The sequence below is a fragment of the Halichoerus grypus genome, chromosome 8, assembly GCF_964656455.1.
Source record: "Halichoerus grypus chromosome 8, mHalGry1.hap1.1, whole genome shotgun sequence".
NCBI lineage: Eukaryota > Metazoa > Chordata > Mammalia > Carnivora > Phocidae > Halichoerus > Halichoerus grypus.
Window position 1 is genome coordinate 41708783 of NC_135719.1, and position 13707 is coordinate 41722489.

General features: G+C 38.4%; 1 protein-coding gene across 3 annotated transcripts in view; it reads left to right on the forward strand.

Annotated features, from left to right (window-relative positions):
• Positions 1-1736: 1736 nt before the first annotated feature.
• NPTN (neuroplastin) overlaps positions 1737-13707 on the forward strand; it is a 68676-nt gene continuing 56705 nt past the window's right edge. For 2 of the 3 annotated variants that reach the window (XM_036080473.2, XM_036080474.2), the window contains exon 1: positions 1737-1973. In XM_036080473.2, coding sequence (XP_035936366.1) covers positions 1883-1973 — 91 coding nt within the window. In that variant the 5' untranslated portion in view covers positions 1737-1882. Of the gene's footprint in view, positions 1974-2099; positions 2173-13707 lie in introns of those variants that run through there. The other variant, XM_036080475.1, reaches the window with a different exon arrangement.

The window sequence follows — 13707 nt, forward strand, 5'->3', positions numbered from 1 at the left end:
TGTGTCATCTCATATTTCACCAGTCAAAGCAAGTCTTACGCCACTCCCAACTTCGAGGGGGCAAGGAAATGCACTCCTGCCATAAGCCCAGAAGGAGTCAAACCAGACTTTTGGTACTAATGATTACCACTAACACTCAGGCCCTGGGCAGGTCACGCCTTTCTTGGCCTCAGTTTCCCTCCCCACAAAATGAGCACAATCATTTTGCAAGGATCCCTTGTTATGAGGCTCCCTAATTAAACGGGGATGTTGATTATGGTTATGTTTGCATCCCACCAAACTTCCACTGGCTGAAAATCTGTCTCACCACAGGCAGCCTTGCAGCCCTGCATACACAGCTGTCTGCAGAATGGCCTTTATCCTAGGATACCTGCCAACCTTTTGGTCACACACACACCTAAAGTCTCGGAGGATATTGCTTTCATTTCCATCAACAACATGCGACAGTTGTAGTCCCAGTGTTTGCTCAAAAGCTTAGTCTGGAACCACCAGCTGTCCAGTTCATGTTGAAAGCTTGAGACTACTTTGGCTTGAGCCTGTGGGGGTCTTAGTGAGTGTTCCTTCCTTCTGGTTCCCCAAGCTCTATCTTTGAATTGAGTCAGATCACCAGGACTGTTTATTTGTCTTCTCACAATTTCACTCCACAGGCACTCCCCAGGATGTCTGCTCTGACTCAGAGATGAGCTAAGCTACAGAAACTCCTTTGTTGGCTAAAGATTGACGGTGCTGATAGCAGTACAAAAAAATACCTTTAAAAAGTGCATGTTTCACTTCCATGCAAACAGTAGTGACCACACTGCAGAGCACTTCGCTGGCTCCTTTCCTATGGGTCGTTTTGCTATGCAGTCATTTGTCCTCTTCCTTGTTCCTCTGATAGACTAGGTTGTGCACTTCGTGAAAATGGGGAAAATCTTATCATCTGGGTTTCACAGATGTGAAAACTTTGTACCCTGCAGGTTCTCAATAAATGTTCGCTGCATAAAAATGCTTCTGAAGATTCTTCATGTAAGTTAATACACGATGATTTCCTTGTAGAATTTAGTGTCTATGGATGCACAATTAGGCTAGCTGAACTTCAGGCCCTGAGATTCTGTGAAACTAAAATAAGGTCGAAATGGGGGAGGAGGAGGAGGAGAAGCGCGCGTAAAAGGAGGACATCTCAAGCGGCGGGAGCAAAGGTAGAAGCAGGAAGCACAAGGTAACATCGCGCACGGGGAGGACATCACTTTGCCTGGAAGATTAAAACAGGTAAAAGAGTAAGGTTGGAGCCAGATGCCTGTAGGGGTCTAAGGTCAAAGTCCAGAAGGAAGAAATAACAGGATTTTGATTGGAGACAATGAGAGGAAGGCGTAAAAAAGGCAGTGGTGCATCAAATTCTGCGGCCAAGAGCTCCAACAAATGAAAAGCAGGATGAGAGGAGGAAATATATCGTGTCCCCAAAGCTTCCTCTTATTTATGAGCGCTCCTGTTTCACAGAGGGTAAGCAGAAAGCAAAGTATACGGATCCCCAGGGCCAAACGAGTGGAGCCGCTCCGTCACGTGGCCAGAAGCGCCCTCGGCACGTGACCCATCTCGCTCTAGGCCAATCAGCTTCCGCAGGGGCGGGACACCGAGTCTGAGAGGCGGGAGCATCAGGCGAGGCCACCTCTTCTCGCGAGCCTTGCCTCCGTCTCTCCTTAGCCGCCCACGGCCCGGAGAGAAGATCTCGCGAGGTTTGGGCGCTGCGGCGGTAGGAGGAGGACGGAGAAGGACGGAGCGTAGCTGTTGCTGCCTCCCTCGCTCACTCCCTCGCGCTCTCGCCCGCCCCCTCCCTCCCTCCCCTCCCTTCCCCGGCCCCGGCTCCGGCCCCGGCCCATTCGCTGTTCGGTCTTCCGCAGGGAGGATGTCGGGCTCGTCGCTTCCCAGCGCCCTGGCCCTCTCGCTGTTGCTGGTCTCTGGCTCCCTCCTCCCAGGGCCAGGCGCCGCTCAGAACGGTAAGCGGGGGGCCGGGGGCGGGCCGGGCGGGGGCCGAGGGACGCCAGCGACCGGAGGAGGCCGTCCCGGGCCCGAGGAGGTGCCGGAGCAAGGGGAAGAGGGCCAGTCGAGAGTCTGAAGGGCTGCGCACCCAAGGGGAGATGCCGGTCGGGAGTTCGAAGAGGCGCGGGTGTGAGAACCGAGGCGCCGGTCCGAGAGGTGGGGGCGTCCGTTAGGAGCTTGAGGTGTTGCTGACTTACAGGCTCCACATCGTGGGGCTCGTCGCTGCGAGTCGGCGAGGGGCCACCGGGAAGCCGACGTGAGGAGCTGGAGTAGCGGGGGCGGATGAGGAGGGGGCGCAGCTTTTAAAGAAGGTGGTAGAAGACAGGTATTTGTGTTTAAGGCGACGAGACTGGTGTCAGTCAGGCTCCCCAAGAGAATGGGGGTCCCAGGCACTGGGGTTATCTAGGATTCTACGGGGGCCCCGTGAAACCGGTGACATCCTTAAAAAATAAGGGAGACACTGGGGGGAGGGGAGTCCTGAAGAATACTGAGCAGAGTACTAGAGCCCCAAGGAGGGGTAGAGACTCAGGGAACCTTGGATATGGAGGTGGAGGGAAGGTAGGTGGAAAGCTAAGGTAGTGGGTTGGCTGCAGTAAAGGATCTGGAAAGAGAAGCAGCTGTGGCTCTCAACGAGATGGGGGAAGAGGGCTGGGTTTGCTAAGGAGGGTGGAGTGTTGGGCATTCTAGGGTAGTGGTTGGGAGAGCAAAAAGGAGTTTCTAAATAAGGAGAGGAAAAATGAGCAGAGGATGGGGAGAAAGGGTTGAAACGGAGGTAGGGGAAATATTTATTAGAGCAATAAGGGTGCCTAGGTACAGAGATGGGGGTGGGGGAAAGACAAAATAAGGGAAGGGAGTAAAATGCAGGAAGCCGGGGGTGTAATGTTGGTTTGCAGTGTGGAGGGTATATTAGGGACGGGAGGAGCTGAGTTGTGGCGAGTGCTGTATGATACTGTTTAGGCCTTTGGGAAGACAGAGACACATAACTGGAACTGCAGTGGTGGAACTGAATCTGACTGAAGAGAGGGAGATGGAAGAAGTGGGTTTTAAAGATCTAAAAGTTTCAAAGCAGAACAGACATCATTTCTGAGGACCACGAAAGTAGTTCCTGAGATGTGTGCAGTCTATAGTGGAAACAATTAGGTTTTGAACTGAAGCTCTTTAGAGAAGATGGAGAAATCGTGGGAAATCATGGTGATGGGGGATCAAGACAAAAAAGATTCTGACTGGTGAAGACGTGTTACAATTCAGCTGCTGAACTGATCTTTCAGAGGTGAAAAATACTGTGAACTAGTTTCTGCTTTTGTGGAAACAGCCTTTAAGAGGTTTAAAAATATTTTTATAGGAAAGAATTTATGAGAAGTCCCTACTAGAGAGTGAACTAGAAATTATTTTTGCTAATTCCTCAGTGTCTCGTTATACTAGAACAATTTAAAATTACTCTTGTTAGAATAGTTGGAATTTAATGGCTTTCATTTTTTTTTTTTTTTTTTTTAAATCAATGATAGAGCCAATGGAGTTAAGTATCCTATGGAGAGTCTGGGCTTAAAATGCTGAAGATTATGGTGAAAATATATCAATAAACGATTGAAAAAGCACCATCAGTTAAATATAAGTGTTTGTTGTACCAGATTGCACTAATCAAATCTTATGTATGCTTCATGGCCTTGAATTATCACTGCAGGGGTCAGGAAGGAAATATTTTTCAGTCTCTAGCATTGAGTATGTGAAGTCGGTTGGGTATTTTTCAGTTTCCTCCAAAGCTTGAGGCCACTGTGGAAGGCGGGGTAGAGTTAGTCTGATTCGTCTCAGTTTTTAGTCTGTGTTAACAGTATGACTTAAAGGAGCCTAATACTAATTTCAGCTATTTGATTTGTGGAAATAGCATGGTTTCATTTGGCATGATAGGTGAGAGATTCTTGATCTTCACATGTTTAATCTCTGTGCTTTGGCTTAGCTTCTTTCAATGATTTATAATACGGCGAAATTGTAGTTTCTTAGCAACTAAAGCAATGTTTCTGGATAGGCCTACCAAAGACTCGACTGGCTATTCTCAGTGATATGTGTTCTAAATACGGCATAGTGCAGCTTTTCCTTGAAATGAGCTTGAATTCAGTCATATGACCTGACTGGTGAAGTGAAGCTTAGCCCTATAGTTGACCCAAATGAATGTAAATTTAATTTAAGGAAGAAATGGCTGTGTTTTTGTGTGTTTGAGTCTATATAGGGAAGGATGCCATTTTATAGCTTCCTGTAACATGTTTTATGATAAGATTCATGCTTTCAACTGGTAATAACCCTATAAGAGTCTGACCTTTTGTCATGGAGTTTGTATTTTATAGTGCATCAGAAATGGATACCATGCTTTGTATGATGTCAAAATGTTAAGATTATTTATTTAAAATGATGACTTAGGAAAAAAAAAAACAAACCTTCCAAACCTAAGTGTTTCTGGATTAGGTATGTGGTAGTTTAGACTGATTATGAATGTTTTTCAAAAGGTCTCTTTGATTTTTTCCTAAAATGAAGAGTTTGATGACCTTCAAGACCTCTTGCTTCTCAACTGTGACCCATTACCATAGAGACTCAAGGCTTACATTCAGATAGACTTTCTCATCCAAATTTTAGACTTGTAGGACCACAGCTTAAAGTAAAATCCTTAGTTAAGGTGTTGCTTTTTTGTATGTATCAAGAAAGATGTAATTCATTTTAAAGGAAGAAACTTGTTTTTAAAAAGTAACCTTTCTGATAAAACATTCAAAACCTTTAGACTTAAAAATTGAATAAGGGTAAACCAAGCCGTATTATATGGGATCAAGAGCACAGCCTTTGGATCCTGATAGACCTGGGTTTGAGTCCCAGCTCTTTTAGCTAAGTGATCTTGTATAAAGTGCTTAATACTTCCAAGCTTCGGTTTTATCATCTGTAAAAGGAAATTTATAATAATGCCAATCTCCTAGGGATGATGTGAAGATTAAATGAGATAATGGCTGTGAAGCACTTACATTTCTGCCTGGCATATAAGTGGGTTTCAGTAGGGAGGGAATTTTTACTATATGTAACATATGTTACTATATGTTACTATATGTGCCATATGCTACATTATGTAGCATAACAGTAACTATATGTACTAAATGCTCACTATAGTGTTCGCTGTTACTGTTGTTATTCCTTAAAAAGTAGCATTATTACTTGTTTTTCATCATGTATATGTTGAGCACATAATTGTTAATGCTGCTCACTATCTTGAATAAAATTAAGTAGGCCATTTTGAAGGCCCTGAACAGAGAGATTTGTGCTTTTGCTTATGTAACTTTAAGTGACCAGCTGCGCTGCGTCTGCAATTGCAAATTCTGGTGAGGAAGTTTATATTTTCATTGTCAGGGAGATTTTATGCCTTTCTTTTTCTTTCAGTGAACTAAATATCTTTCATATGGGTTAGGTATCATCTTTTCATAGAATCCCATTGTTGTGAAAAAGAGAAGCTGAATGTAGTGCCTGGCACACAGTGGGAGTGTTGGAGATGTTAACTAATGAATGAATGTGGAGTGGAGTGTAGAAATGCAGTGTATTCATACTGAAAATATAAAATTTGATAATTAACAGTGCTTAGTGGGAGAAAATAAGGAGTCTAATGAATTTTATTATTAATGAGCGAAATTTTAAGAAACCGTTTTGCTTGGGTGATACTAGATAGTTGTGAACATTGTCATATGTAACAGTGCCAGTATTAGCAATAGATGATTCACAAATCTTTTTCTTTTCTGTTGAGTGCTGTTTGCTTCGGTGGTTTGGCAGTTTTCTCTCCGTATGTTTTTAGACATGTACTTGCTATTGATTATGCATCTCTTCTTTGGGTGAACTGAAATGAGTGACAGAAGACAGATGTTACCTACAGCATCTGTGGTGCAAATGACATGCCAGATGTCAAGCAAGAGATCTTAACATAATTAATCCAAATAAGATTTTAAATGACCAGAAGAAATAGTTTGCCTTGGAATAAAGCATTTCCTAAGGATTATAAGCCTCCAGTCTCTCAGGCAACTGATAAGTGTCACTACTGATAGAATGGAGCACCTAGGCATGAAAAATTTGTCTTGGGTCTCCAGTGGAAAGGCCATGTTACTAAGTCAGGATTCTTCCTGGGCTCTTAGTCTTTGTTTTTCAAGGTTACTGGTTTCGAATTAGAAAGAGATGCAGATGGGGTTTTTGTGTTGTCAGACTTAATAGACCTGACCTGTTAATACACCAAGGTTTAAAACAACAAAAGGAAATAAAAGCCCTAAAAGACTGCTCCACAGTCCAAACATTTACCATGAATTAAGAGTGAAGATCATTGCAGGTCTGACTTTGAGTTATTCAAATCTTCATGAGAAATTAGCCAAGTTTGTCTTGAAGGAATCCTTCTTTTTCTCAATACAATTTTGATGTGAAGTATTTTCTCTATAGAGCATATCTTTAGACGTTAGTAAAAGGCAAAATGTTACTGTATTGTCTTTATTATTTTTTTAAATAAAAGTAATTGTTTAACCGGTTTGCAAAGATGGACAGATATGACCAGATAAGTGTTCCGATGATTTGGACATGTTTTCATTTACTTAGTTTGAGGTACTTTTTCAAAGTAAGATGTATGTAAAATCTGATACTTTGTTGGATCTATGTAAAAGTTTTTGTTTACAAGATAGTTTGGGAAGGTAACAAGTAGCTAACATCTACACAAATGAAGTGTAGAAAAACAATGACTGTTGGATATTTTGCGGGAGATGTTCAAAAAAGTTTGACTAAAATTATGCAAATAAATTTTGGAAGAGGTGAATTATGTGAAAACTTTTTTGCATCTGTTCCATTTTTGTTTACAGTGAGAGCACAATCTGGGCAGGATCAGAAGTAGAGAATGAAGTTCTAAGAGAAAGGGAAAGACAAGAGAGGCTTCAGTAGTACAAGAAGAAAAGTGGGATGTAAGACAGGAATAAATCTTCATTTGAGGAGCATCTGGAAAAATGGAATCTGTCAGAAAATAAATAGAGCAGGGACCTCTAAAGTAAATTCACACATCAATGTTAAAAAAAAAAAAAAGGTACAAAATCACCTCCTGTGAACAATTGGCTTGCCTTTGAGTGTGTCTTTTAAAACATTATCATTTTACATGGCATTTTTTAAAATGCCATTGATGACATGGAATTTAATTTTAAGCACCTTAGGTAATGCATTTTTAAACTTGTTTGTGAGGTTTTTGTGGATTTTTTTTTTCCCCAGAATTCCTAATTTTAGTTGGTAAGGATTAGCTTTGGGAAGGTAGGAAACCTCTCCAGTAAAATTAGTTGATTTATAAACTGTTAGATTTTATAGGCTTAGACACACACACACACAGACTTCTCACTGAGTTTAAAGTGAAATATTGCAGTGATCTTATGTAAAAACATTTCTGAATAAAATGTTATCTGTTTTTCAAGAATTTGTTCAATTTAAGAGAGGGAGTCAAGATTTGTACCTAATTCCAGTTTACTATGTTATCTAAAACTGAGAGTAGGCCTTTTGTTTGTTTGTTTTTATGTAAATACAAAGATATACATTTATTAATCAAACCTAATTAACGAGGTTATTTTGACCTGATTGATCAGAACTTCTAATTGGTCTGTGTAGAAATGGGGTTTAAAGAATTTCATAAGTATCCACATTTATTTGCATACAGTAAGTTAGTGGGAGACATGTTTAATGTTCCTCACCCACCTGCTGGTTTTTTGTTTCTTGTTTATGTTTCAGGTTTTAAAAATCCAGTCCTATCTCTTCATTAAAACAGATTGTGGTCAGCTTTGATGGAAACATCTTGTGTTAATTTCCTTGTACTAAAAAGTAGTGGATGGCATTCTTTTGCATTTCTGAAAACAATTACGGAATGTTTTAAGACTGGCTTTCTTTCCAAATAATCCTAATTATTATAAGCTTGTGGTATATTTTATGGTATTTTCCAGAAATTTATCAGTATTGATAGGCTTTGTTTCCCTTTGTTTTATCTTAATTTATATCATTACACCCAAGTATTGCTTCAAATTGACTAGACAATGAAATATAAATGAGATGTGAAATCATTCTGAAAGTGTCAGGGTTCTATATATTATGTAAGTTTCTATTATCAGAAAACATTAAGTTACAGATTGTACCAGTAGTTTTAATCCTATCCAAATGTATACTCACTTTCTAAAAGTGGTTAAATGTAAAATATTGTACAAGACAAAATGTCAAGTCCTTTTCTAATAGAATACTAACAAGGCAAGATGTTCCATATGCAGTATGATGCAGTAAAAAAAGTAAGTGTGCTTGTGTATATAAATTGTTACACCATTGATTCTTCTTTTCTTCCTGATACAGTATTTGAAAACCACTTTGACTAGATGATGTCAAAATTCCCTTCCAGTTCTAAAATTACACAATTGACCTTACAGCTTAGGTACCTCTAATGCGTAAAGGGCCTAGGGAGAGAATGCTTTATGTTTTAATAAGTGTTTAGAAACTTACTTTCTGGAAATAAGAAAAACTGATTTTTGAGGCATGCACTGTTTTGAAATCCAACTGCCTGTAAACCTATTTCAGACAACATTTGTAGTTTTTGTTTCAGGAAGGCAGAATGGTGTGTTATAGAGTTCTTATATTAAACTCACTGGGAAAATTGCCAGTGTGAATTAAACATTTTAAGAAATGAAAATCACTGCCAGGTAGGTAGATATTTTGTATTCTTTCTGTTGGTGGAAAAGTAGTTGACTATTGTAGAGGCAGTGAAGAGACAATGAGGTACAGTTAAATAATTATATTATCCGTTGAGGAGGTTTGTTTTCTATTTATGGCTTTGTTTCTCCTGTCTCTTATGTATTTTTTTAGACCTAAACCTTTCCATTATAGTTGAACAAGGCAATCTATTACCTGAATTAAATCTAAGGAAGTTCCTAGATTTATAGTCCTTAGAAACGGTGTGTTCAAGTCTCTGTTTATAAGTTTATTCATTATACTTCTTCGTATTTGTTAAGTAGGTCCATTTCCTTGTTTTCTTTTTTTACATTTTTGTTAGAATTTCAAACATATAAAAAGTAGGGTGAGTAATGTAATAAACTCCCATATACTCTTCATCTAGTTTCAAGAGTTATAAGTACATCCTTGCTGCTTATTAATTTAAGAATAACTTGAAAAATTAACATTACAAACTAAAATTTTCTAGATGCTGAAATGCAGTTAGTAGGGATTAGCTTATGTTAGTAAAATAGAAATGATTTGGTTCACAATTATGTTGAAATGATTCTAAAAATATAAAAGCTCTTTAGAAAAAGGCTTTAACACTTTTGTTTGTGATCCAGAAATACAGATTTTATTTGTGACTAAGTATATGCGTGAGTATGTAACATTTTGTATCTGTGCTGCCGAAGTGAGCACAAGTATGTAAGATTTTGTACAATATCTGCACTCAGTAATGTATATGAAGAAAACTATTGTGACCTAGCTCGATTTCATAATTCATTAATGGATGGTGAGACTCAACAGAATTTTCTAGTATGGTGTAGTTTTGGGTTGTTTTATTTTTTATATACTATGTTAATCTGTAATAATATGATTATAAACACAATAAGGATTTTCATGAGGCATTTGTCAGTAATATCAACATGTACTGTTAATAAGGAGAATATAGCGTTGTTGAATTAATACATTAGCCATTACATATATAGTATTGACTTTTTCCTATCTGAACTAGGGGAAGCTACAGTAGTTTGAATATCATAATCATAATCAAAGCATAAGTTTTCTAGTATGTTTAGTTGTCCTTTTATTATTTTTTTAAAGATTTGAGAGAGTGAGAGCGCATGGGGGGTGGGGTGGAGGGGCAGAGGGGGAGAGAGAATAGAATCTCAAGCAGACTCCCACTGAAGCCAGGGCCCAACACAGGGCTCTGAGATCATGACCTGAGCCACTAAGGTGCCCCTTTAGTTGTCCTTTTAAATTAGAACTTCTGTTCCTTATTCCCTAGCCCCTGCTTTTGAGTTATTGGTTGAGTACAGGACTGGGAGCACTTCCTGTTTATTCAGAACTGAATGCTTACTCTGATGCCATTGTCTGAGGCATTTTGCTGGTGGGTACAAAATGACTTGAGCACTGGCCACAGGGAAGGAGGGAAAAAGAAAACAGAATCATCACTGAAGAATCGTTAGCCTTTCATGTTTAAGATGCTAGAATAGCAAGTTTACTCATTTTTAGACACTGCTTTGAGGGAAGTAAGGTAACAGTATGTTCTTATCCTGTGTTGACAACTATCTGAATACTTTTCTCCCCCTGTCCCTTTCTTTCAACGATTTTATTTTTTAAGTAATCTCTACATCCAAACAAAAGTGTTAAAGCCTTAAAGTAGAGTGTTAAAGCCTAGAGTTAAAGTGGGGCTTTAACTCAAAACTCTTGAGATCAAGAGTCACATGCTCTACTGACTGAGCCAGCAAGGCTTTCAAAAGTATTGGAATACTTTTCAATCCATAGATTGAAGGAATATGTTAAATTTAACTGAGGATTTTTCGATTATACAAGTTCAGCAGGTTGGAAACCATTGTGGAACAACTGGAAAAATAGCATAGCAGCTCCAGCATTGAAATTCTATTTGTTAATGCTGAATATCAAATCATTCACCAAGGAAGATGAAATAAATGGCCTTAATGCAAACCAGGAAACTGCTACTTAGAAAAGAGCAACTATAAAGAGGTTTCACATAACTTCCAGGGAACTGTCATTGAATTACCCTTAGAAAAATAACCTAGTGATCACATATCAAAATTAATGGCACTACTAACAGTGTTACTGTTTTCTTACTAGGGTAGAACTCCAAATAATTATGGACACTTTCCAGCCACATTTAAGATAAAATGCAAATAATTCTACACTGATGGTAGCATAAGCCTTAGGAGAAAAGCCTGAAGGAGCTAAATACAGGAAAAGGGAGCACTAGGGGGATGTGATTATCTATTAATACTTCCAAGGTAGCAGTGTAAATGAAGTAAGGGAATTAGGCAGTCTCCAAAGATGGATGGGCTCTATCAAAGAGCAGTGGCCTAGAGCATGAGGAGGAAAAGTATAGGCTTAGTATTAAGAAGATGATTTTAATGAAACGAGCAGAAGAATAGTTATTTGCTCTCACTCATTGTCGGAGCTGTTTTCTATAAGTAGGGCAAAGAGCTGGTTGAGAGGAGAGGGGCCTCATAAAACAAAAGGGAGGATCTCTTTCCTTTACATCTAGTACTTGCTTAAGAGCTCAATAATAGAAAAAACCTTTATGGAAATACGAAGTGAAATGGGATATCCAGAAATTTCGAAGGGTCAGAGATTAGTTTTCAACACTAAAGTTCTATGATTATGAATTCAAGAAAAATGGCAGATTAACTTTGGAATCCATTAAAGTAGCTTTTAGGATCTGCCTGTCATACTGAAAACAGGATTCTGTTTATCAATCTTTATGAACAAATTTTTTTTGTTTAGTTATAAAAAACCTACATTATGAAACTTTCCCAGTTTGGGTTTTACACATATAGAACCATAAACTTCATAAGAGTTCATACTGCATTGAACCTAGTAAAAGTTTAACCTTTGGCTCTTAGAAAGTAGGCATTTTTTATATGGTAAATGTCTGCTCTTAAAGAAAACCTTATCAACAGGAATAAAGCACTGCCAGACTAACTCTTTAAGACTTCATTGGTCAAAATTCTGCTGTGATAGAAGCCCTAGCCTATTCTTTGAGTGGGAGCTGATGCTGTAATACTTTGGTAGAGGTGAGAGCTCACTTTAATTAGTTCAGAGTATAGGGTTGCCAGATAAAATGTAGGATGCTCAGTTATATTTGAGTTTCAGATAAACAACAAAGAATTTTTATTTGCTAAATCTGGCAACGTTAGAAGGTCTTTTTTTTTTTTTTTTTCTATTTTGGTTTTCCGTTTAGAACTTAAGTGACAAAGCATCTTATAATTTGGGGAGTTTTGTGTATTAAAATAAATCTTTTTAAAGTAGATTTAATATGACCAAAATTGTCATATTAAAATTTGCATATTGTCATATTGCAAATTTTGTGTGAGAAATTATAGTTTAGGGTAGTGTTTTATTTTGGTTACTCGAATTTCTATATATGTTTTCTTCAATTCTGTTATATTTGACAGGGTAGGATTTTTATTCTTTAAAAATTGAAGCTATTTTCAGGAAGGATGTGAGCACAAGCTCTTAGGTGGTTATTTTATCAACTCCCCTCTTTTCTCCTTACCTAAAATATTTTAAAATTTAGGGCACTATTGCCTGAGGGTATATGATAAAGATGATTCTGGGGCTATTCGTTCAAGGATTGTCCTTTTTCAGATTTTTACCTTGGGGCTTGGAATATATTTGCATTCTTAGCATGGAAGAAGAGAAATGTATATGAGTGAAGATGTGACTGACCACACACTCTTTTCCTCCTAGTGGTTTCTATTCTAATTTTTCACTTGCTGAATTATAACCACCTGATTTAGAGAGTCAGAAAGTAGATGTTAGCTCTGCAGTTGACGGATGTGATTTCTTTACAGGTAAGTTTTTAATACTAAGAAAAATCATGGTTTCATGGGCTTTAGTTACAAGGTCTTTGACCAGAGGTGTGTCACCCTATATTAGTAGTTTGGTATAAGAGATTTTACCTTCTGTCTTTTGGTGTGGGCCAGGGTGAGGCAGCTATAAGAATAACAAGAATTGCACAATGTGTATGTTCCAGGGTGGGGGCGCCTGGGTGGCACAGTCAGTTAAGCATCCGACTCTTGGTGTTCAGCTCAGGTCATGATCTTGCGGTCCTGGGATCGAGTCCCCATCGGGCTCCATGCTCAGCAGAGAGTCTGCTTGAGATTCTGTCCTCCCTCTCCCTCTGCCCCTCCTGCTTGTGCTGTCACTCTCTCTCTCTCTCAAATAAATTAAAAAAAAAAAAAGTTCCAGCGTGAATGATATTAAGGATATTAAGTAGCATAAAGCATGATCATACCTATACGTACACATATTTATTTTAAATATATTTAAGGCAGTTTTAAGAGGTGTTCAAAATAATTCATGGTTTTTATGAAACTAGAAAATTAGTGTAGTTTAAATTTGATGTCTAAACTCAGTTGGAGACCATATTACAAGATAAACTGATACTCTGTCCCCACTGTGAATATAAAATGTAAATAAAAACTGTGTTAAAATGTTATTTTGTGGGGCAGTGTAGTTGAATAGAAAAAGTACGGATTTGGCAGTAGCCTTGAATTCCTGTTTCCATTTTAGTTGCCATGGTTTCTATTTTTAAAATTAGGTTAGTACTTAATCTGTAGGGTTTTCATTAAATTAAATGATAATGTGTGGGAAAGTGCTTTATAAACTGCTATATTGTAAAGTGGCATGTATGTATAGCTTTGAGTTATAGGGCCTTATACTTTATAAAGTATTTACCCTTATAGGTTAACTGCAACTCTGGTGGTTTATAGGAAATTGAGGAGGAAAATGAAATGCTAATGAGAAGGGCAAGATTATTTCAGAGTTGGTTTTTCTGACAAATGATGACCATCTTAGAATGTGAATTTTATTTTATTTTATTATTTTATTTTATTTATTTTATTCTTTTTAGAGGTGAGGGAGGGGCAGAGAGGGGATGGGAGAGAGAGAATCTTAAGCAGGCTCCACACCCAA